At 40.8% G+C, this 23,730-nt stretch overlaps 1 protein-coding gene across 1 annotated transcript; it reads right to left on the bottom strand.

Moving 5' to 3' along the window:
- Positions 1-824: 824 nt before the first annotated feature.
- Positions 825-22,687, bottom strand: MKS1 (MKS transition zone complex subunit 1). Its single transcript, XM_075263936.1, has 18 exons — positions 22,597-22,687; positions 22,402-22,520; positions 21,215-21,282; positions 19,606-19,761; positions 18,536-18,633; positions 16,688-16,816; positions 15,851-15,955; positions 15,071-15,179; positions 13,897-13,953; positions 12,629-12,671; positions 11,945-12,007; positions 11,256-11,326; positions 6,850-6,919; positions 6,629-6,733; positions 6,032-6,165; positions 5,100-5,182; positions 3,997-4,094; positions 825-1,376 (listed from the first exon to the last, which is right to left on the bottom strand). Exons 1-18 carry the CDS (start codon positions 22,671-22,673, stop codon positions 1,273-1,275), a joined length of 1,689 nt encoding a protein of 562 aa, XP_075120037.1. The 5' UTR covers positions 22,674-22,687; the 3' UTR covers positions 825-1,272.
- Between the last annotated feature and the right edge of the window lie 1,043 nt (positions 22,688-23,730).

Genomic DNA, 23,730 nt, shown 5'->3' with positions numbered 1-23,730 from the left:
CTCCTCCACCTTTCAGGAAGCACGGGTTTCCATTTACGGCTGTAGTATCCATGTGCACTATAGTCGATTATGATCTATGTTGAAATATGGTCTTGTGGCTCCTCTGTGGCTCCACTGACAGGTCTGACTTATACACTAATAATGAAAGGCCTGTCAATCAACCAAGTCTGGATTCAAGGAAGTTGAAGGAGACTTCTCCCTATACTTACTTTTTCAAAAGAATGTTTTCTCTGAAATAGCACAGCGTTTAATAGTAAGATATAAGATGGAGCATGTCGGCATTCTGTAGTGCTCATGGTTAAGGCAGCATCTGATTCCCAAGAGATCCTCAGAAGTGTGAAAGTAAAAGAGAGCACTAACCTATATTCATGAGCTCAAGCAAACATTGCTTCCATCTGTAAAATACATCTAGTCCAGTAGAGGTTACACTGTAAGCAATTGTGCCCATTTTGAGAAAATTTGATCAATATTTCTGTATGATAGTAGGTTACAAAATAAATATAAACAGTTTTTATAAAATATATATTTTACAGGTAAAATTATAAAAATAGGAATAAAATATACATAGGCATATTTAACTCCCTGTTATCTTTGCAGCGCATATTATGCAACGTATTATGCATAATAAATTACTAAATAGGTCATCCACTTACATAAAATTTACCAAATGGCTCAGGAATCACATCTTCAGACTTTATAATACAGTAAAACCTGTCTAATGTGACAGCTGACAAAGCAGCCAACATTTCTCATTAGATTACAAATACAAAAGATATCAGAAGGTCACAACATTGACAGCCATAAGAAGGGGCAACACGGTGGCTCAGTAGTTAGCACTGCAGCCTTGCAATGATGAAGTCCTGGGTTCTAATCCCGCCAAGAACATCATCTGCAAAGAGTTTGTATGTTCTACTCGTGTTTGCGTGGATTTCCTCCCATTCTACAAAGACATACTGATAGGAAAAAAATGTACATTGTATATGGGGTTCACAATCTACATTTAAAACCCCCCAAAAACATTGACAGCCATGAGCTCAGACAACTACTGAATTCCACAATGAGGAGTCTGTGGTTTGATGCTCCTTCAGCAAGGTTTGCATCCAAACTTATGGATTGTATGGCTGTTAACTTTTGATACATTTTTGTCACTTGAAGAGCACATAATGTCTTTACTAACACACCTCGCAACCTTTGAACAATTTTTATATACTTTACACTGCCACATTAATATGCGGTAAAAACACAGCTTGTAATCTTGGACATTGGGGGGGTTCAAGCCGTTGACTCAAGTTGTAATGATTTTGTAGCACTCAAAATGTCCTTTGGGAGGCTCTCTCTGGCCTGTTGCATTCGTCTTCTTGCTCTCTGGAAAGCATCTGCAGGACATGAAATGTTACAATAATATAAATATGAATACAGATACATTCTTTAAAGACAAATGCTAAGCTCACGGTGTCAGTGCAGGTCCTGGTGGACTTTCAAAATGAAAGCATCACAATAAGTCTAGGAATACATAGCTGCATGACATTAAGTTCTTAAAGAGAACACCCCCAGAAAGCCAACAGTGTGCTGAATTCAGCGCACTATCTACTTTCCTGATATGTGCCCCGATGCTGGAGATATCAGTGCAGTTGGTTTCGGCACTGATATCTCCCCACTGCCAGAAGGATGTACTTTACAGATCAGTGTGATTGCTGGGCTGTGCGGAAGGCCCTCCTGACTGTACTCTAAGGGCAGGTTCACATCTGCGTCGATAGGAGATGGAAACCCGGCATACAGTGTCCGCCAGTGAGTGTTTTGCAGTCTCCGCGGCTAAACGTTTGTTTTTTTTGTTTTTTAACCAGACACAAAGTCCTGCATGTCTGGCTTTGTATCCGGTTAAAAAAAAAAAAAAAAAAAAAAAGCAGTTTCACCGCGGAGAGCACAAAATGCTCACGGGCGGACACTTTGCAAACCCATTCCGGTTTCCATCTCCTATCCAGTTTCTCTGGCAGAAGGTGGAAACCTAAAAGCAGAGACTGGGGTGCAGGTGCGAACCCGCCCTAACTTAGCCTTGTGCTGTCAGAGGGGGCGTTTTTTACAGTTCAGTATCATCACTGGGCGGTAAGTAACTCCCCCTCTGATAGTACAAGGCTAAGAAACAGTAGTCAGCCTTACAGCCTAGCGATGTAAGCAGTTACAAAAGATCATGTAATAACAAAAGACTATGAAGGTTAAACTGACACTCACAATTAATGATGTATAATTGAATGAGAAGGGTTAAACGTAATGAACCCGTGTGCTTTTGTCAACCTAATGACATTATATTAGTAGCAGTTATGCACAAGTAATGATATAGGAGTAGCAGTTATAACATATTATTAAAGGGGTTCGCCACTTTAAGACGATTGCTAAAAAATTGTGTAATATCAATAAATATTTAACTTATTAATGCACTTCTCAATTGTTTTCCATCTTGTTTAAGCAATCGGCAAGCCTTGTGTGGCATCTGCACTGTTCTTCGCTTATAACATGGCCGCAGTTTGAAGGGTAAGGTTCAAGACATGTCATTCAGCCTTCCCCATTGAAAACACTGGATTCCTGAGGTTCAGAACCTGCCTATATACAGTGGAAGAGTACTGTGGGCTGACTTATCAAGTCTAAGCATTTTCCAGTCTTGATAATCCATTGTGAGAAGGTGACAAGCAAAGTGCTAGAGTCTCGCTATATCATCCCCAGATTCCTGACTTATGTGTGGTCCGGTGTGGATCTGGAATAGGTGTGGGTCATAAGCTCTTTACTGGCCCATAAAAGGCTGCAGAGCCTGCATTTCAGGGCAGATCCTGGGAGTGAGAGGAGGCGCCTGGGTCTGTCCTGACACCATGAGCCTTGTGATACAGTACAGTGTTATTTTTGGTTGATTCGTGTGGATGGTAGTAAGCCACACGTACAGTTAGTATTTTCTGTTTAGTTAGCGCTCAGACGAGCAGGATTTTGTTTGAACGTTATTTTGCCTGACATTAAGGCTGTATTTTTGATTTCCCTATTTTTGTGCCTGACGTAGAACATTTATATATTTTGCTGTTTTTTCTTAAATAAACTACTTTGCTGCAAGATCTGTGTCCCTGTCTCTGACTGCCTCTACCGAGCTACTTTCCTCACACCATGCTCCATCAGAGTTCGGCCAGCCTGGAGTCTGTGCACCTAAACAGAAATTTTAGGCCAGCTCTTTGCATAATTAATGCCAAAAAAAATAGTGTAAATGATGATAAAATTTACAGTTTTCTGGCACACAAGCCATGATAAATTAACTCTCTGTGTGTTTCAATGGAGGAGTCCGAATGAAGTGTCTCTTCACATGCCCCTCCGCGTGCAACCATATTGTGGATAAAACAATGTGCAGACAACGCAGAAGGCTACTTGATCAATGGGGCTTGATAAAGTCTAACTACAGCATAGAAATTTAGGCTAGAATATATTACATACATATATCTATATGACATATTTGTACTAAACGTCTTTAACTTTACATTGTAGCAGCCAATAATACAGACAGACAGGACTCTCTAAACTAACAGCTGCTGCACATACCCATCATCTATATACTGTAAACTTGTATCTACATACACCATTATTAGTTATAAGCAGGAAGGGATCTTAAAGAGAAGTAAAGTAAGTAAGCTTTATACTTCTCTTCATCTAGGAATCCATTTCCAGTCTGTGCTAAAAATACAACCATGCAAAACCTGCATTACAATACAAACTGTGAATTAGGCCTAAGAAGATTAGTGCTGACGTCACTGCTGATCTCCTAGAATCTAGTTCATGAAGTTCCGCCCCAAGGAAGTGAAATAAAGTGTAACGTCTGGAGAAAACACAGCATATTACAATAATACTTTAAATTAAGCCAAAAACAACAATGGAGGGCCTTTAAGAACAGCGACATTATCCACAGTATGAACTGCAATATAATATGTAACCACTAGGTGGTTCTCTGCAACACGGAAAAACACGTACCAAGGACATTGAGTATAGAGCTTTGCTGGCTGGAGCCTCCCAGACGATCCAATACACTTTGCATTCTTCTCCTCAGAGAGCTCCTGTCAAGGAAGGATCTACAGAGCAACAAATACTTTAATGGAGATAAGATATCGTTCAGAGATTCAGAGAATTACACGTCAGATAGAAGAAGCGCGGCAAGGAAAACAGTCTATACTTTAGAGAACATTTAAAGTGCTCAGTTATTTACTAAAGTGTCTCTCAACTCCAGTCACCAAGTGAACACAAGTGAGTTTATTAGTATCAATGTCCATCCTTCCCTGGCACTAGTACTGTCGCTATGAACCTGATAGATGTACTGTACCTGAGGAGAGGAGTTGAATATTTTTATTTTTTTAATGTACTGCAGAAAACAATAAATCCTTCTCATGTTAGGTTTCTGCAGTGTCATTCACAATTTAAAGGGATCCTACCATTCAAACACATTTTTTTCTGAGTAAGGGAGCCTTCACACGGAGTAACGCCAGGCTCAATGTGTGCTTATTTTAACTGCGGTAGCAATGTGAGGGTAGCGTGTACGTCGCATTTACTTACTATGAGCGTATACGCGGCGTTTGCGGCCACGTTTTCGCGACTCCACAGCCCTGATCATAACCTGACAACATTTTATAGGATGATCATCCCATAAAAATGAATAGACATTAATAAAATGGATGTCAATTCTTTGCAGATTTTCATCACAAATGTCTGATGTCTATTTCAGTTTATATATATCACCATTTTGATGTTAATGTCTTCCTACATTATTTACAAGCCTCGTATAATATATACTGTAAGTTGGTCAGCTCTTAGATCAGTGGCAGTGCTCATATCCCTCAGTGCCAGCCCCTCCAAACAGCACAAAAAGTAGACCCCCACTCACTTGTAGATGCAAAAAGTCTTAATGTAATGAATTTTGCCTGTAGCACAAGTTTGTTTGAGAACTTGTTTTATAGTTGAAACATGTCACATGTAAAATATATATTCACTATGTGAACAAATTGAAGACTTCTTGCATTTACAAGTGAATTTCAGTCTACTCCCTGTGTCACTCAATTTCTGTACATTATATCTTCTCATACCGTGACTGATGCATGGAGTGGAAACGAAATGACACTCTGCCTGTTGTCTCTGTCCTGAAACCAAAGCGGCTCAGATGTTCCCCCTGTATGACAACATAAAATCTAGTTTATTTTCTATAAGCTACAAATTACATAGACTATATATGCAAGCATTTAATGCTGGACCTTACAGTCATCAAGTGAGTTGTTATGGTAAGGTCGGGCTTATCCTACTAAACCCTCACCTCAGTAGAAAAGACGTTTATATACAGATACACATTCTTGCTAGTTTCTAATAAAAGGCAAGAAGCAGCATATTTAAAGTGTAGCTAACCTTTAAATAAATGTTGCATAAATCCATGGTACAATGCGTGCATACTGGGAATAAACACAATTCTTGGCCATTATATGGCTGCTATTTTTAGCAGATTTTACCTCTAAAGACTCTATCGACTCTATCAGTGGTTTGCATTAATCTCATGTAGCTAGTATCCATTCACCAGCTCATACACTGTACACAGTAAATAGAGGAGAATCTGCTCCATAACTGTCTACTACTCCGAAACAGTCCCAGGACCATGCAGGGCATACATAGAGAAACGCTGACTTGAATTGTAATGCGAATCCAATATTTTAGTTCTATTAGAAAGTTCACACTTAACTACATCCTTAGCCTGTATTTCTACTGCTATATCCCCCCAATCTGCTCACACCTCCCCACTCTATATATTTCTATAGACATATGTAATCTGGTCACGTGACCTGCCGCCTGTCACAGGATGGACATGGCAGAATTTTTAGAGTGAAATTCTGTTTAGCAGAAGGGAAGAGAAACAAAAAACAGCTTGATAAGACCAGAAATAATAATAACTATTTGTTTTATAATTGCCTGCATCATTGATTTATGTAAGGTTCATTGAGAAGCTAGCGACCATTTAAGCAATGTGTTTCACCTGGAAGGTACCGGGTATCCTGACATAAGTGAGGTCCTCCAGTTCTGGAGAACCACCTATGAAAAATCTTCTGAGCTCAGATATCGTTCCTTGTTCCACAGGCCGCCACGTTTGTGCAGTGATGTTGTGCAATCCTGTTCAAAGAGTAAAATATTTAGTGTCAGTATGTTAGTATGATTCTGCACGGCTCACTATGCAGTAAATATAAGTTATGTATGGATTACTGATTACTACTACATTACTTAGCCAATAGGAATACAAATTGACACAAGTGAATTGTACTATATATCAAAGAATAGTAACATTATTAACATAGCAGGGGCATTGGGGTAAGTTCACATAGCATACTTTTCCATCAACGATCCACTCTGAAATCCTGTTCTACAATCCAAGGCTGTGCTTTAACTTTCTACTGTGGATTTGTAGCTTGTTATACTGCAAACTCAAAAAGTGATTTAGCCCCATGCAGTGTGTGATGGCCTAAAGTGGACTCTGTGTCAAAAGAGATATGTGCCCCGGTACGGTAAAAAGGACTGTCCTCTTGAAATATACTGCTCAGCGTTTCAGCATAGAACAAAGTGAATGCAGACTCCTTGCCTGGGGTTTGTGGAAGTACAACCGATCCATATCCTTCAACACGATATCTCTGCCAAAAGTCCAGAGAAAGGACCTCAAAGTACAAAACTGGCCATTGTGGAACATCTGAAATGAACAATTAAAAGATCTACTGTAGTAGTAGTAGTAGTAGTAGTAGTAGTAGTAGTATCTACTACATTCGTGGCGAACAGTTTCATTTCATTTTTTAACCAGCAACTTACCCTCAGACGCCACTTCCTCTGACAAGAACATCTCAAAACTGAAAGGATAGCAGAAATATGCAACGTTTTCCTGGAGGATGAGAGATTAGTGAAATGAGTGAGAAAGTGGCTGCAATTCTCTAGGGAAAACATCTCCATATACAAATGACTTAGGGTTCAGACACACTGGCCAATGACAACACAAGTTGGAAGGTTGTCAGAAAACTTGTATAGTCACTGGCTGTGGTGGAAAGGCCACGTGTTTGCCGGAAAATGTGGCTGTACTCTTTAAAAGGCAAGAATGTTTTTTTGTTTTAGTTCTTAGTTGACATTTTTCCTATTTTTCTCTTGCTCATCACTATAATAAAAAGCTTTATGCAAAAATGATTTTGTATTAAACTAACTTCTACGATGAACCATGATCTTATTGCTGTGGAGGAAATCTGCAGATGTATATGAATGTCTGTGGAGAAAACCACATAAATCTGCAGATTTCCTCTACGTCAAATGTATGCTTAAAACATATAGTTCTGCCCTTTACTTCGCCAAACAAGCCTATTTCACTGCTCTCATCTCTTCTCTCTCTCTCCAGCAACCCTAAAAGGCTTTGAAACCTTTCACTCCGTACTCACAGCCAAGGTGCAGATGCCATTTACACACCTTAGTGCTGATGACCTGGCCACTTATTTCCATGACAAAATTGATAAAATCCGTCAGAAAATAACTGCCCAATCCCCAGGTGGCATTGATTCCCACATCTACCATAGTACTGATCCCCTCACCAACCGCACTTCCAACTGTCATCTTTTGAACCTGTTACTGAAGAGGAAGTCTCCCAGCTACTTTCTTCATGACTTACCTTACTAAAATATTTAACCTCTCCCTCTCTTCTGGAATTTTTCCAACCACTTTCAAACATGCTGTCATAACCGCGTTATTGAAAAAATCCTCCCTGGACCCGTCCTGTGCTGCTAACTATTGACCCGTCTCTAACCTCCCCCTCATCTCTAATCTGGTATCCGTGCTCTGCACTCTACTGAAACGGCCCTCACAAAAATCTCCATTGATCTCCTAACGGCTAAATCTAATGGTGACTTCTCTCTTCTTATTCTTCTGGACCTCTCTGCAGCATTTGACACTGTTGACCATCAACTCCTCCTCACTATGCTCCGCTCAGTCAGCATCAAGGACACTGCGCTCTCCTGGTTCTCCTCTTATCTCTCAGACCGCACTTTCAGTGTATCATTTGCGGGCTTCTGTTTCTTCCCCTTTCCCTTGCTGTTGGGGTTCCTCAGGGCTAAGTCCTAGGCCCCCAGCTCTTTTCTCTCTACACAGCCCCCATTGGACAAACCATCACCACATTTGGCTTCCGGTACCATCTTTATACTGATGTCACCCAATTATACACATCCTCCCGTGACATCACCCCTGCACTCATACAGAACACCAGTGACTGTCTCTCTGCTGTCTCAAATATAATGTCTTTGCTCTATCTGAAACTAAATCTCTCTAAGACTGAACTACTAGTGTTTCCACCATCTAATAGATCTGTCCCTGATATATCCATTGCAGTCTCAGGCCTTACTATAACTCTTAGGCAGTATGCCTGCTGCCTCGGGGTTATGTTTGACTCAGACCTTTCCTTCATCCCCCCCATATTCAATCACTGACATGGTCATGTCACCCCCAACCTCAAAAGCATCTCCAAAATACGTCCTTTCCCTACCAGAGATACATTAAAGACATTTATTGTCTCTCTGATTCATTCTCGCCTTGACAACTGTAACTCCTTACTAATCGGTCTTCCCCTCACTGAACTCTCCCCTCTACAATCTATTCTGAATGTAGCGGCCAGGCTCATCTATCAGTCTAGTCGCTACAGCGATGCCTCGGGTCTGTGTCAGTCACTACATTGGCTGCCTATTCATTATAGAATAAAATATAAAGTTATCACCCTCATCCACAAGGCTCTCCATAATGCCGCACCTCCCTACATTTCCTCCCTCATCTCTGTCTACTGCCCAACCCGTGCTCTCCATTCACTCAATGACCTAAGACAAACAACCTATATTATCAGAACTTCCCATGCTTGTGTACAAGACTTCTCCCAAGTTGCACCACTTCTCTGGAATGCTCTATCCTTGACAATAAGTTTAACTCCCAATTTATCCAGCTTCAAGCGCAAACTAAAGACACATCTTCTCAGACAGGTCTATAACAATTCCTAATGTAAACCCTTAATTAGAAGCCATAAAATTAACCCTCCTCTGTTCCAGCTCCCACTTTACCCCACACGATATGATGCCGCTTCAGGCTAACTTTATATGTCCAGGCACCATCCGCATGTTAAAGGACACGACTGGTGACGGCTCATACAGTTTTATGTCTGTGTAATGACCGTAACCTCTATTACAAAAGTGTCTGACCATTGTATGCTACCTCTGATGCCGCCCCTGCTACCTCTTGTGTCACCCCCTCTACCTCATAGATTGTAAGCTCTTGTGAGCAGGGCCCTCAGTCCCATTGAGTGAAGTGACTATTTCTTTGTAATGTATCTTTTTGTCTGTACTTGAACTCTACAAAATGTACAGTGCTGCGGAATATGTTGGCGCTAATAAAATATATTATTATTATTATTGCTGTGGTGTAAGAATTAAAGGGTGTCTGCCAGGTCCAAAATGCGCCGTGAACCGTACTGCCATGTGGGGGCCTATAATAAGAATAGAAACCTTTTGGGCCTGAAACCAGTAAAGCAATGCAGATATAATCATCCCTTTATAAATACAGAAACAAGCCTGCAAACGCATCAGGGTAAGGGCCTGATTTGGGAGATCTTCCTACAGGCAGTTGTGACTTAAGCAGGGGCTGGAAATGTCATCCATAGTTAAATAGGCATTATTTGGTTAGGATTCTAGAGGAAATCCAGAGCATTTGCAGCGGTTTGTAGGTAAATCTGGCAATTCAGGCCCGAAGATGCAGGCTCATTTGCACATCCGTAAAAAAGAGGATGATCTGTGTATTGACTCATCAGATTATAGCCACAAAATTATTTTTCTGCTCTTATTAAAGGATCCCACACTACACTATTATTGGTTTGAGAAGCATTTTAGACCTGGCGGACGCCCTCTTAACCCCTTAGCGACCCTTGACGTAACTGTACGTCATGGGTCGCATGGGGATGTATGGAGCGAGCTCACACGCTGAGCTCGCTCCATACAGGGCAGATGCTGGCTGTATCATACAGCCAGGACCTGCCACTAACAGCAGCGGTCGGTGCCCGAGCCGATCGCTGCTGTTAACCCTTTACACACTGCGGTCAAACGTGACCGCAGTGTGTAAACGGCGCCCGTGCCGTGCCATGTTTCCCCGATCGCCGCCCTCCTGAACGTCACATGAGGGCGGTGATCGGTTGCTATGACAGCCGGAAGCCTATTGAAGGCTTCCAGGCTTGTCTCTGCACTAGATCTATTAGACGATGCCAGTATTGCAGTGAATAGTATGAGCGATCAGACCCCCTAGGTTTCAAGGTACCTAAGGGGTCTGATCATAAATGTAACAGAAGAAAAAAAAAAGTTTTTAAAAGTATTAAAAAAATTAAAAAAATATAAAAGTTCAAATAACCCCCCTTTCCCTAGATTAGCTATAAAAGTAAATAAAGAACATTAAACATAAACATATTAGGTATCCCCGCGCTCCAAAATGCCCGAACTATTAGAATATTAAAACATTTATCCCGTACTGCGAACGGCGTAGCGGCAAAAAAAAATAAAAACAGCCAAAAAGCATTTTTTTCAACACTTTGCCTCCTATAAAAAATTGAATAAAAAGTGATCAAACCATCAGATCTTTCCCCAAATGGTATCAATAGAAACGTCATCTTGTCCCGCATAAAAAGACACCACAGCCAGCTCCATACATGGAAATATGAAAAAGTTACAGGTGTTAGAACATGACGACACAAATTTTTTTTTCTATTTTGCAAAGTTTATCATTTTTTTAAAAGTATCAAAACATTTCAAATACTATATAAATTTGGTATCACCGCGTTTGTACTGACACGTAGAACACAGGTAACATGTCATTTGTACCAAACAGTGAACGCTGTAAAAATTAAACCCATAAGAAAATGGCGCAAATGCATTTTTTCTCCAATTGCACCTCATTCTGAATTTTTTTCCAGCTTCCCAGTACATTGCACAGCATATTGAATGGTGCCATTACAAAGTACAATTTGTCCCGCAAACAATAAGCCATCATGTGACTCTGTGAACTGAAAAATGAAAAAGTTATGGCTCTTGAAATGTGAGGAGGGAAAAACGAAAATGCGAAACCAAAAAATGGCCTGGTCCTTAAGGGGTTAACCAGAACATATTTATTTCAAGTGTAACAATATGGAACCAAAACGTCACCCAAGAGCAGGTACTTACCCTTTCATGAGTTTTAGATCTACAGCTTTGAGTTACACCAGAAAGTTCCTGAAAGGCAGGACTAGACCAGTCTGCAAAAGGCATACAAAAATAAAACAAAATGGTTACAATATCAAAATATATGTTAACATACATGTTAAATCATGTTTTATTTGAAACTGGAGTTATGTTTTGACCATTTCCATACAAGCCCTAGTCCAGAAACAAGAGATTACGCAACACTATAGTAAAAGATACAACTTCACATGGTGTCATATGGGTTGTTTGATTGACAATTATACTATTAAGGAGTACTGGGTCAACATGGGAGGTCCCCAGCATTCAGTACCTTCATCTAATAGATCTATAAAGTTCACACAGAGTAATTGTCACAAGTTTTAGTGTGTATCTTGCATCAAAATCTGCTTCAAATCTCTGCTCATAACCTGTGTAAAATGCAAGTGAATTAGTACTGCCTACTCCTAACTTTCAGGCCTGGGAAGGGGAGATGGGGGGGTCCCCATGATCAGTTTATGAGATTGGAATTTCCCTTTAATTTTGGCAACCATAACCATTTATGAGGAAATACACGCCTTACAGTTAGTGACTGTCGTTGTACTACACATTTTTAAGTTCTCCGTAGAAACACTGGCATGCCTGTCCAAATGTCATCTAAATAATCAGAAATTATGAAAATTCATGCTACTCACGTTTTGGTAGCTCCATGAAGAAATGAACATAGAGAGTATCATATTCGTATTCGTGTGCAGACACTGAAGTTGGAGACAAAATTAGGAATAGGATAAAATGTTAGAATAGAATATTAAAATAAAATTATGACCACAAGCTTTAATGGGGTTTTCAAGACTGATGATCAGTAGATGTCACACATGTCAGATTCTACCGAACACATATTGATGACCTATTGTAAGGATAGAGTAGCAATATGTAAATGTTTTTGTTAACATGTATTAGTCTGTAATATACGTCATTCTACTGTACATCAAGAGGCAGAATTGTTACAGATTTTACCTGTACCGGTTAACAATCCTTTCCTCAGCCCCAACATGTAAGTGTTTTAGTGTGAGACTGCTTTTAAAACCTGTGCTACAGCCTGATATGACAGATGAGCACAGTTTACTCCATGGACTAGACGAATAGTGACTGTGACAATGTAAAATTAAGCTTCAGTCCAGGGAACGAGAAGTCTACTTTACCCATTATCTAGTAATAACAACTGGAGCTTTTTATAGCCATTAGTGATCTCATGTCAGCAAAATCTGCGCTAACCACTCTATATAAAATGTCCAACTGGTCATAAACTATGATAATAATAGCTCGCTACAAAACATTAGTAATAACAACAATAACAAATGGCAAAGTATCTCACTTACCAATCTCTCCATTGATAAAAACTCTCAAAGCACCACTGGGCGGCTGTACAGAGAAAACATTGATATTACTATATTATTTAGTATTCAATAAATATATGGACATAAGGTATACAAAGACAGATAGCAAAACATATACTGTATTTTGTGCTGGTCACTGCTGTGTTGCTCCCAGTATTTATAGAAGAGTCCAATACAGATAAGACTGCATTGAAGGCTCTGTTCACATGGTGTTTGGTCTTTATGGCGAAGGCAGTATTCCCGATAGACATCTACAATGTGTCACTGTACAGCTATATACCAGTATATATCAGCCTTTGGCCATAATGCAAAGACAAACCGTATACAAGCTGCTGCACTTTTCCATATAATAAAAAGTAATTTGGCACATAAAAGGACATTCTTTCGGCCTTTATCAGGTAAACAAGTGGCTTATGTCTATATTTAGCATGTGTGCTGAATGCTTTTGTGGTGTATATGCGAAAAGTGCTTAACTACGGTGAACACTACCTTGCTGACAGCAATGCTTTCCAATCCAATCGCAATATGCCATAGATAGTGGCAATGTTCAAAAACTAAATTTAGTAGCAATCTCCCAACTTAGTATCAACAGATTTATGAATACTGTACAGTCTGCCCTCTAAGGAGAAGCATGGATATCTTCCTTTGTTACAACATTGGGAAGAGACATTTGAGAATATTTTATATTTGTACATATATTATGTTTGTACCTATACACAAGCCTTAGTCTGAGGTTTGGATCGTGCACCCAGGTTACTTGAAATCGACAAGCCAAAGGAAGGTGGTAAGCTATAAGCTTTCTTTTTTTTTTTCTTCTATATGTTTATGAATCTATAAAACTTTACATTCAAGAGACTGGACAATTTTATTAAACACCATCTTCCCTTTGTATACAAACATAAAGCTAAGGCTGAGTTCACACGGGGTATTTTATTCTGGATTTTGAGGCGGAATCCAGCTCAAAATCCTGACCAAAAAAACCCAGCTCCCATTGAAATCAATGTGAGCCGGTCAGTTCTTTTTTCCGGAAAAAAGAAGCAACATGCTCATTCTTCAGGTGGATTCGCCTCGCTACATCCATGTGAAGACACTCCCTCCTCCTGACTAGGCCCATTCATTTGGGCCTAATCCAGTCGTGGCTACCCGTGTTTTTGACCAGAATCTGAGGCGGCCTCTGTGTCAAATTCCGGCTGTGTGAATCCAGCCTAAAACTAAAACTGTTGTATAAGATAAGACACAACATAACTTACCATCTCAAAATCTGAGCCCACCAGGTTGTTCAGGTATTCTTTATGCCTACCATACAACTGGACAAAAACACAAACACCAAGATAAATTAGAAATCAACTGACTAGCTTCTTAAAGGGGTTATGTAAATTCTAAATACAAAATTAAAATTGGCTGCAAATGCATGAATGATGGGGGCAAAAAAATTCCACGTGTACCAGAATCAGCGGAGCAGAGTCTGTTCATTGATGCAAGGAGATGGGCTTGTTATGAACATCATATGAAACACTAGTCTTAAAGGGGTTGTCCAGCTTAATTTTTAGCATTTATTAGGGATGTTACTGGGCATGCAAACATAACAAATCCGTACTCTTCTTCCCTTGGGCCGCCGTTCTCAGTGACAGCTGCTCGTTTATAAATTCAACTAAAGAGAAACAGGTCATATTCCCTATGGCAACCAAAAATTACCTCCAATTATAAAACAATCTTTCATAAATGAATACTACAAGTGACTATAAGAAACTTTGTGATATATCTTGTCAAAGAAATATCTCCATTTATCAGACTGCTTTTCTACCTCCTCCCTTCACTCAGTCTCAAAATAATCCATATCGCACCGGAATGTTAGCCCTGCAAATTGAGGCACCGCTAGTATAGAAGTCTATGGAGAGGGGAGGGAGAAAGGTGGCTGCTGCAGGAAGAGAAGTAAAGGCACACATTAGTGATAACAGACTGAGTGAACGGAGGGCGCAATGGAGACAAAACCTTCTTTAATAAAGATATATTGCAATTTTTCTTATATTCACTTTTATTGTTCATTCATGAGAAGTCGTTTTTATATTGGAGGGATGCATAAAACTGGTCAGGAAAAGATAAAACTGTAGCGCAATTGGTTGCGAGAGTCAACAAGGCTTTTTTTTGTTAATCTGGATAAATTAATACAATGCACAGTTCACAGTTCTCCATGTGCATTAGAAATACTATGACAACTGTAATGACTTTGTAATATGAAGAAAGAAATGTATGTGCTGCTGTGTGACAGCTTCTCTTCTAAGTGTACAGATAACCTGCTATGAATACAATACTAATACATGTGTGACAGTAAAGTGACAAATAGTGATGTCAAGTCCTCAGAATGTAAGCTAGTGATTTAACCTGCCAGAGGCAGCAGCAATGGTTCCTTAACAATTTACTCACATCTTTATACAGAATCTCCTCCCGCTCCTGCTCTTCTCGTTGGACTGAGTCAGATACGTGCTGCAGGGTGTACCGCCATAATTCTCGCTTGTGACTCTCCACCTCCAACCTGAAGACCAATGAAGGGCAGTTAGAAAGTAAGAGGCGACCACAAGTCTTTTCTACATCTACACAATAAAAAAATTAATGAGTTTCCAGGTTCTGAAAATGAAAGTGGTTCTATTCAATTAAATGTAATACTGATAAGGATAGAAGTCGCATTTAGGACTAAATGACCAATAATCACGGGTAACTGTCATCGTCGTAATTAATAAGGCTGAGTGCCAGGCGGTGAAGAAGTCACACCACTCTGTGTTGGTATTCGTTCTTCTCTTATTAAAAACACAAGGTTTAAATAGTATCAGAGAAAGGAATTGAAATAACAACGTAAGTTTTCAGATTCATTCCTGATTGGTATGGTACATCTCAATCAAACAGAAAAAGTTTAAGCAGTTCCATATGTAGCCAGCTACTCCCGGTCCTGCATGGTAACCTTGGGAAGCTGTCTTCTGGCAGCAAGCCAAGCATTTGTTTTTCTTGCACCCATCCTGGATACAGGCGCCATCTTATCATATAACATTACACCAGTTCAAGCAACTAAATCTAGCATTCAGCTTTTAAGGATAACAATGTTTTTCATACATTACATGACTATAACCTTCACAGTACCTCTTCATCTTTTTATGCTATTTTTAATATGACATATATTAAATTTAATGTTTCTTCTATCTGTTTGGTTACCTGTATGGGCCTTTAGTACCAGTGACATCAGGTTTTAAGGTGATGACTCCATTACTGTCCACACGTATAGTACAAAGAACGTGTTCATTCTCTTTCAATCCTAACCTGTAAAGAAAACATAAGACAATGAAACAGAAGTTCATGATAATAAAGCAGTTTACTTAATGGGCTTTTCCTGGAGTTAAATATTGGTGATCTGTTTTATGCTTCATTGGTGGAGTCTGATACCTGGATACTCCCTCAGATCAGCTGCTCAAAGCAAAAGTGGCATTTGGGTGAGCACCAGTTCACAGATTAGACACTACATAGGTTGTCACAGGGCCTGTTTGCAGCTCAGTACCATTTACATGAACCAAGCACAGCGGCTGCACAATGTTTGGTATTCAGTGAAAAAGCTGACCAGTGGAGGTGCAAGGTGTCGGATACTTACCAATCTGATACTGATTACCTTTTCTATGGATAGGTCATCAATATTACAATCTGGCAAAACTCCTTTCATTGAAATATGCTTGTACTTTTGGATTAAACATAGAAAATGAGAAGGATGTTCTCAGTATGTGCATAAACAGACTTCCCCAAACCCTTATTGAAGCAACACGTCCACTATATACCAACTACTAACCCCATAAACACCACCTTGATTTTTCACAAGATTACACACCATATTATCACTGTAGCCTGGTGAACAGAGGGCAGCAGACGACCAAGGAAGCATGGGCACAACATATTTCTGTAAGTTAGTGAATCAATACAACCAATTGCTATATGATAGTATAATCTATATTAAATATGCACACATACATACTGTATATATTCTGTAATGTTAGGTACACTCACTTTCCACGTGGTCCTAAATCTGCCATGATGTACATTGTCTGTACTGGTGTATTAATGATGTGATTACTCTTTATGAATTCCTCCGATGGTTTCCATGTGATAAGACGATTACGGATCCCGACTCCATCCCTTTAATATAAAATTGTCCGAACACATTACTTTACATTACAGGTTCATTTTAAACAAAGTGTTAAAGGATTTAATGTTTCATTTTTTTTAAGGATTAGTTCTGGTGAATATAAGAAACTTTGTAATATATCTTATCAGAGCAAAATACTCCTATTTGCTGTTATCAGTTTCTCTCCTGTCTGCTGAAATGCTCAATCTACTGCCAGATATGACATTGTCATTCACCTGAACTGTTCATTTACAAAATAAATTTGATACAAGTTACTCTTTAAGGATATATACAATATTGTGACAGATCTAAAGAGTGGTGTTCCCTTGACTTACACGTGGGCAGCTTAACTCATTTTCCTTTTGTCCATTAAAATAAACATTCACACTATGCCAGTTAGGAGAGGTAGCCAATTGTCAAATGGCCAACGGAGTATATTATTTGTGGACGACTTTAGAGGGCCAACATATGCCATCACTTTAAGGTCATTGGGTGTCCAACCTCTGGAACGATCACCCATTCTGAGAATGTAGTGCAGTACCTGTGTTTCCCCAAAAATAGGTCACCCCCCCAAAAGTAAGGCATGGGGAAGGTTTTTGTTGAATTTCCTAATATAAGGCCATTCCCTCTGGCACCAATAAAGCTCTTCCGACTTGCATTAATCTGATTGGTTGATGAGAAAAGGAAATTCCACACCCTACTGGGAGAAGAGGAGTCCACTGTGGAGATCGCTGCAAAATAGGTGCCCACCTGCCACCAACTAAGAGGAAGGGGAGAACCCAAAGACTATTATACCCCAAATCACCTCCCATACCCACCATTCTCCCCCCCAACCCCCCCACTTTACTTGCTTTGCTAAGCCCCGCCCACCACTTCCGCCACCGCGACCAACAGCAGCACCAGTGCTGTTACGAAGATGGGGAAGGTAATTAGCATAACTCCCCCCCCCTCCCCTACACTACCTACATCCGGCAGTATTGCCGGCGCTCCGCTAAGGAAGTGCCGGCATGACTGCCAGTTGTCAGCTGTTCCATAAGACATCCCCCGAAAATAAGACAGGTCATATATTTAGGGTGAGAATTTAATATAAGACACAGTCTTATTTTCGGGTAAACACGGTACTACATCACCTTTACTGTTTAGCCTGGCATAGCAGCTCCCAGGTCACTCACTGTACAAGAAACTGCAGAATGGCACCAGAGCTGTAGCAGTTTCATTCTTAGGATCTTTGGGGGTCCCCCACCAAGTACAAAATAAATGGCATATCTTAGGATAAGACGGGAAAACCAATTAAATATTTTCCTTAAAGTGGATTAATTAGGTTTTACTATAATACTGAAAGTGCCATAGTTATAAGGCAGTGGTGCTCTAAACATAGACAACTCCTAGATGAAGATAATAAGATATATTAATTAGAATTCAGGAGTGCTGTTTGCTGTTCTGTACATTCACATCAGACTACTTGCCATGACTGGTTGGGACAGGTACACTGGCAAGGAAGGCACTGCCTCTACAAGGGCTGGCAGAATGGCAAATAGCACCTACAAACCTTAGTTTGGGCACAGCCTGTACAATGGTCAGCTCTTTATGTCAATTATTAGGGTGCTTCATAAAGCTTGCTACAAAACTGGAGAGACGAATAGTCAAACTTACTTAGTGTAAAAAAAAAAAAAAAAACCAACATAAAATGCTTTGCACTTCTAACAACCTTACTGTACTTGACTACTTACAATGGTCTTTTGTCTTGCCGTCGTCTCCTGACATTTGCCATACGTTCCACCAAGAAAGTGGGTGTTTCTTGTTCAGAAGTGGTTACTGACTGACAGTGCTATGCAAGGGAAGAAAGCCATCAGTACAACCAAGAGGTCAAATACAACATAAAACACTGCATATATGGCCAACCCTATGAATTGCTTTAAAGGAGTTTTCGGAGTCCGCCAGTGTTTATCATACCGATGAAATATTAACAGGATAGATCATCAGTATCTGAACGTTGAGGGTCCAACACCCTGCACCATTAATTGAGATGGCGTCCTTTGGGTTTCAGAAGCTACAGACACTGATGGAGCAAGAGGCAGCTCAGTTCATATCCAATTAATCAGTATATAACAGCGATCCCTACCACTGTATAGTGATGGTGTAGAGGTGCTGCAATCAGCTCGCGTTTACTCTGTGTGCACGGCCCCTTAAGGTCCCAAATATCTAATACTTTCATTTTTAATTTTATTAAATACACAAATATAAACACAATATTGGAGACATTCCTTTGTACAAATATTAGACAAATGATACTGGAGTGCAGCATTAAATCAAGTAAGGAGAGTTCACTTCTGTGCCCGGGTTTCCGCTTTCAGTTTCCGTCTTCTGCCCAAGAAACCGGACAGGAGACAGAAACCGGAAGTCACTTTTCAAACCCATTCATTGGAATGGGTTTGCAAAGTTTCCGCCCGTGAGCGTTTTATGTTTTTTTTTTTTTTTATGGGTTGTTTTTTTTTTTTTAACTGGACACTAAGTCAGACATGCAGGACTTTGTGTCTGGTTAAAAAACAAAACAAAACAAACGGTTTCTCCGTGGAGACCACAAAACACTCACGGGCGCACAAGGTCTGATTACACAATGAATGTAGAGATAAAGAAGCTGTCCAACCCTTTTAACTGTGTAAATCTGTGTAACACCCAAATCCCAATACCTCCTTTCTCCTGAAAGAACATGACAGACGATGGTTTGCTCTTAGGAATTACATTTCGCGCCACTAACTTTTCCAAAAAATGACATTTACGGTATTTGGTTTATGCCTACCTCTTCTAGGTTGGTGTAGCGATCATAGTCTGTGTAAGTAAAGACACGTATATTTTTTCGTCCACCTCTCCGTTCCAAAGATATAACGTCTTGATGATACTGACGGTCCAGGGGTGTACAACAAGCGGCCTCATTTTTGTAAAGCTCATATTCAAACTGGACAAATGAAATAAAAAAAATAAAAAAAAAAGAATGTAAAACTAATAACAGAAACATGTTTCAAAAAAACAAGACAATTCAACTCCATAAATGTTTATAAAAAATATTTTATACTTCTACTTTAGGATTGGACACCAATATCAGATCGGGGGGGGGGGGGGGGGGGGGGTCCGACTCCCAGCACCTTTACCCAACAGCTGTATAAAGGGGCCGTGGAACGTGGGTGGGCACTTCATTAGCCTCTTTAAACATAAGATTAACAGGCGCCGGGGATCAGAGCCCCACTGATATATGACATTGAGATATTCTAGGAACAGGCCATTATTATCCTAAGGAAATGTCTTTAAGGTTAAGGTCAGGTGTAGCAAATTGCAGCTAAGAGATGTTGTGGAAAAAACGCAGCAAAAATGCTTACATTTTACATATTTGCCTTTCTGTGTTTTACGCAGAGTTTTTTCCCCACAATGTGGGAGTGACAGTAAATAAAATCTCATTCACTTTGCCTGGGACTGGAAAACTGCATTATTGCAACGTGCGGCCGCAGCGTAAGGCTGGAGACAGACATTTACATTTCGTCCCTTTCTTTTGTGCAGAGTTTGCTGAAATTTTTTGAGCCAAAGTCAGTAGTGGATTCAGCAGGAAGGAGAGGTAGAAGAACTTCCTTTAGATTTCCAATTTGTTTTGAATCTATTCTTGGCTTTCCTCAAAAATCCACAGCAAGGTCTGTACCAGAAAAGCAACAAGATAGGGCAACACGGTGGCTCAGTGGTTAACACTGCAGCCTTGCAGCACTGGAGTTCTGGGTTTGAATCCCGCCAGGAACAACATCTGCAAGGAGTTTGCATGTTCTTCCTGTGTTTGCATGGATTTCCTCCCATTCTACAAAGACATACTGATAGAAAAAAAAAGTACATTGTGATCCCTACATGGGGCTCACAATCTACATAAAAAAGAAAAGCTCAGTAACATAGATCTGATAGGCACTGTCCACCTTAGCATTTTTCGTTTTGTTTATCCATATCATCTTATCCATTCCAAACATATATTGCCCTTTTAAACGAATGTAAATTAGGATCTACTAGTCAAGTGGGCGGTGACACTGCATGATATACAGCACACAGAGACCTCCCCCTCAGAGAAACCACAGTGTACCACTTAGCTAGTATACCCCAATCTTCATCAACACTAAAAGGACTAAATGTCTTTGGAACTGCTAAACAACTAAAACACCAAAATGTTCCAGATGACAGCACTTATCAGAGGTGGCTATACATGCATGTCCTGGTTTGACCTATTGGATATTACTATTCCACCAGAGCATCCTCACAATCTGCTATCTATATCTTTACTTCTATGTTTCCTCCTACTGTAAAACTCTTATTGGTAAGGAATACAAAACCAGAATGGACGTCAAATGCGGCTGTGAAAACAAGGCCTTGAATTAAATTACCGCACTAAAAAACTTTTCCTGCCAGGATATCACAACTTCTTCCTCATCATCACCAGGTCGGTATCCACCTTTGTATGAAAAGAAGAAAAGAAAGAAAGAACAGTTAATGCTGTAAAATGAAATGGTTCTCCGAATACCAGTAAAGCAGCTGCTCATGCCACATAAAATAACTTGTGTTTTCAGCATAACGCCTAATGCATGCCAATCTATCACATATACCCATATTGCACCTCTTTATGCCGTTATAATCATGAAGGTGTGGACACTGCTTTTTTATACTGAGCCATAAGGAGCAGTCAGGGATGACTATGAATAATGAAAATTTTGCTTGACCCCCTTCTGTGTGCATTATCGGTTCTCTGCTCAATCCACTCTGCTTTGGCTCAAAAAGCTGCAGCAAAAAAGCTGACTTTCCGCAACATGGAGCCTTAACTTTGAGGCTAAGGCCCCACATAACAGACTATAGCCAAAATGCAACGCAGGAAAAAATGTAGATGTAATTGACATGCTGCGTCTTCCAAAAGTGCAACTGTTTTGAAAATTGTTGCATTTTCGCTGCAGGTATTATTTTTGCAATGTGTGCATGGGATTCGCTAGAATGCCATTCACTTTGCAGGGACTGTAAAACACCACCTGGGACTTCAGACTAAAAGGGTTTTCCATGACCAAGCAAAGATGGATACCGATGACCTAGCCACAGGACTCCTGGACCACGTCGCTTCCCGATCAGCCGTTTTGGGCACCATTAGCCAAATATATGAGGTAAGAATCTTTCTACTCCTATTGAAGTGAATGGGAGCAGAGCTAAAGATTTTGGTGCCATCACTACAGTGTACAGAGCTCTAGTGCGGGGAAGGGGAGCTCTGTTCCCATTCACTTGCAAAGGATTAGAGAGATGCTTACAGTGTATATGGCTTCTGGCAGCTGACACATCTATTAATACAGGCCATCCCCATAGCACAAGAGAAGTGAGAAGCGTATGATCAGTGGGGACAGTCCATGTCCTGTATATAAGGTGTACAGTCCCATACAAGTGACCATTGTGGCATCCCACACACACTCAACCTGTCATGATCAATAATGTCCCAATGACTGGAGCCCAGATCAGTCTGCCATGGACAGGCAATAACTTGTAGTAAGGGTATAGACTGTATACTCCTTGTATGACTTGTCTAGTATATACTTACTAGTGCCCGGGTTGGAGCTCAGGGTCCGGAGTGCGATGTCCCCTCTGCCGCCCTCCTCCTGCTGCTCCTGTACCCGCTGTACCAAGGCACTGACCGGAGACACCCGCTGCAGCTTTACCCTGCAGACACAGACATATCACCGGGTACACTCACTCACAATGCCGGCCACCCTCCATCATCACGGCACTGCCTTACCGGATCTTCAGGTTCTTGATGGGGTCCCGGGACCTGTACACCACCTCCCCGCTGTCCTGGTTCCATTCCTCCGCCATTACCAGGTCGCGCGTCCTCGTCTCCCAGGTAACCACTACGTGCGCGCTCACGGGTCTCAACGTCGACACGTTCTGAACGAACTGGATTACCCGCGCACGGCTTTGTCTTGTGTAAAAAAAAACAAATGCGCCCCCTTCTGGTGGACATGCAAATGACAGAAACAATGTGATAGTGTTCAGTCCTGAGGAGAGTCTGTACTGTCAGATAGATTAATGCGCGTACTACTGTATTGTCTCACTATATCCTTCCTATTATCTCCTATCTGCTCAGCTGTTGTAACTACATCTCCCAAAAGGCTCCATTCACATCTTTGGGAATTATGAGAAGAGCCGTGCAAGTGTCCATGCTGGGAGATGAAGCTTCACAACTACTGCAGTAGGGAAGGTGCTGACCCTTGTATATAAGTAAGACTAGGTTCACACCTGTGCCTGCTCTCCTCTTGGGGATTCTGTTCCCTATTCCACTTTGAGGGTAAGTTCACACAGGGTTTTTTGGACCGGGACCTGAGGCGGAGGTCGCCTCATATTCCAGTCCAAAATACGGGTAGCCGCGACTGAATGTCGGTGCACTGCATTGGCACCCAGTCGCGCTCTCTGCTCTGGATTTGGCCTAATGAATGGGCCTAGTCTGGAGGAGGGACTGTCTTCAGGTCAAATCGCGAGGCGAATCGGCCTGAAGAATGAGCATCTCGCTTTTTCCGGAGCCGGTTTGTCCCGGCTCCCAGAAAAAAATACCTGACCGGCTCCCATTGATTTAAATGGGAGCTGTCTTTTTGGTCAAGATTTGGAGGCGGATACGACCTCAAAATCCTGACCAAAAAAACCCTGTGTGAACTTATCCTAAAATGGGGAGAGAAAATTCCCACAAGCAGGACTTCTCTCTCCACATTTTTCGCACAGACCCCAGTGCCAGTGGACCCCATTATAGTCTATGGGGTCAGTGTCTTTCCAAGAGTAATCTCTTTTTTAAGTGGATTAGATTAACGTTAGGGGGTCCCCAAGCAGAACCCTCAAACAGAAACCCAAATGCAGGTGTAATCCTAACATCACTAGCATT

The sequence above is a fragment of the Leptodactylus fuscus genome, chromosome 2, assembly GCF_031893055.1.
Source record: "Leptodactylus fuscus isolate aLepFus1 chromosome 2, aLepFus1.hap2, whole genome shotgun sequence".
NCBI lineage: Eukaryota > Metazoa > Chordata > Amphibia > Anura > Leptodactylidae > Leptodactylus > Leptodactylus fuscus.
Note: the sequence above shows the minus strand (reverse complement) of the source record. Positions and strands in the feature narration are given on the sequence as shown.

Excerpts from the sequence above, each read along its gene's own strand:
- MKS1 (XM_075263936.1), bottom strand. The coding sequence starts at position 22,673 with ATGGCGGAGGAATGGAACCAGGACAGCGGGGAGGTGGTGTACAGGTCC. Across the intron at positions 13,954-15,070 it reads AGGAGATTCTGTATAAAGAT|TTGTATGGTAGGCATAAAGA; the intron begins GTGAGTAAATTG and ends GTTTTTGTCCAG. Across the intron at positions 6,734-6,849 it reads AGAGGAAGTGGCGTCTGAGG|ATGTTCCACAATGGCCAGTT; the intron begins GTAAGTTGCTGG and ends TGTTCATTTCAG.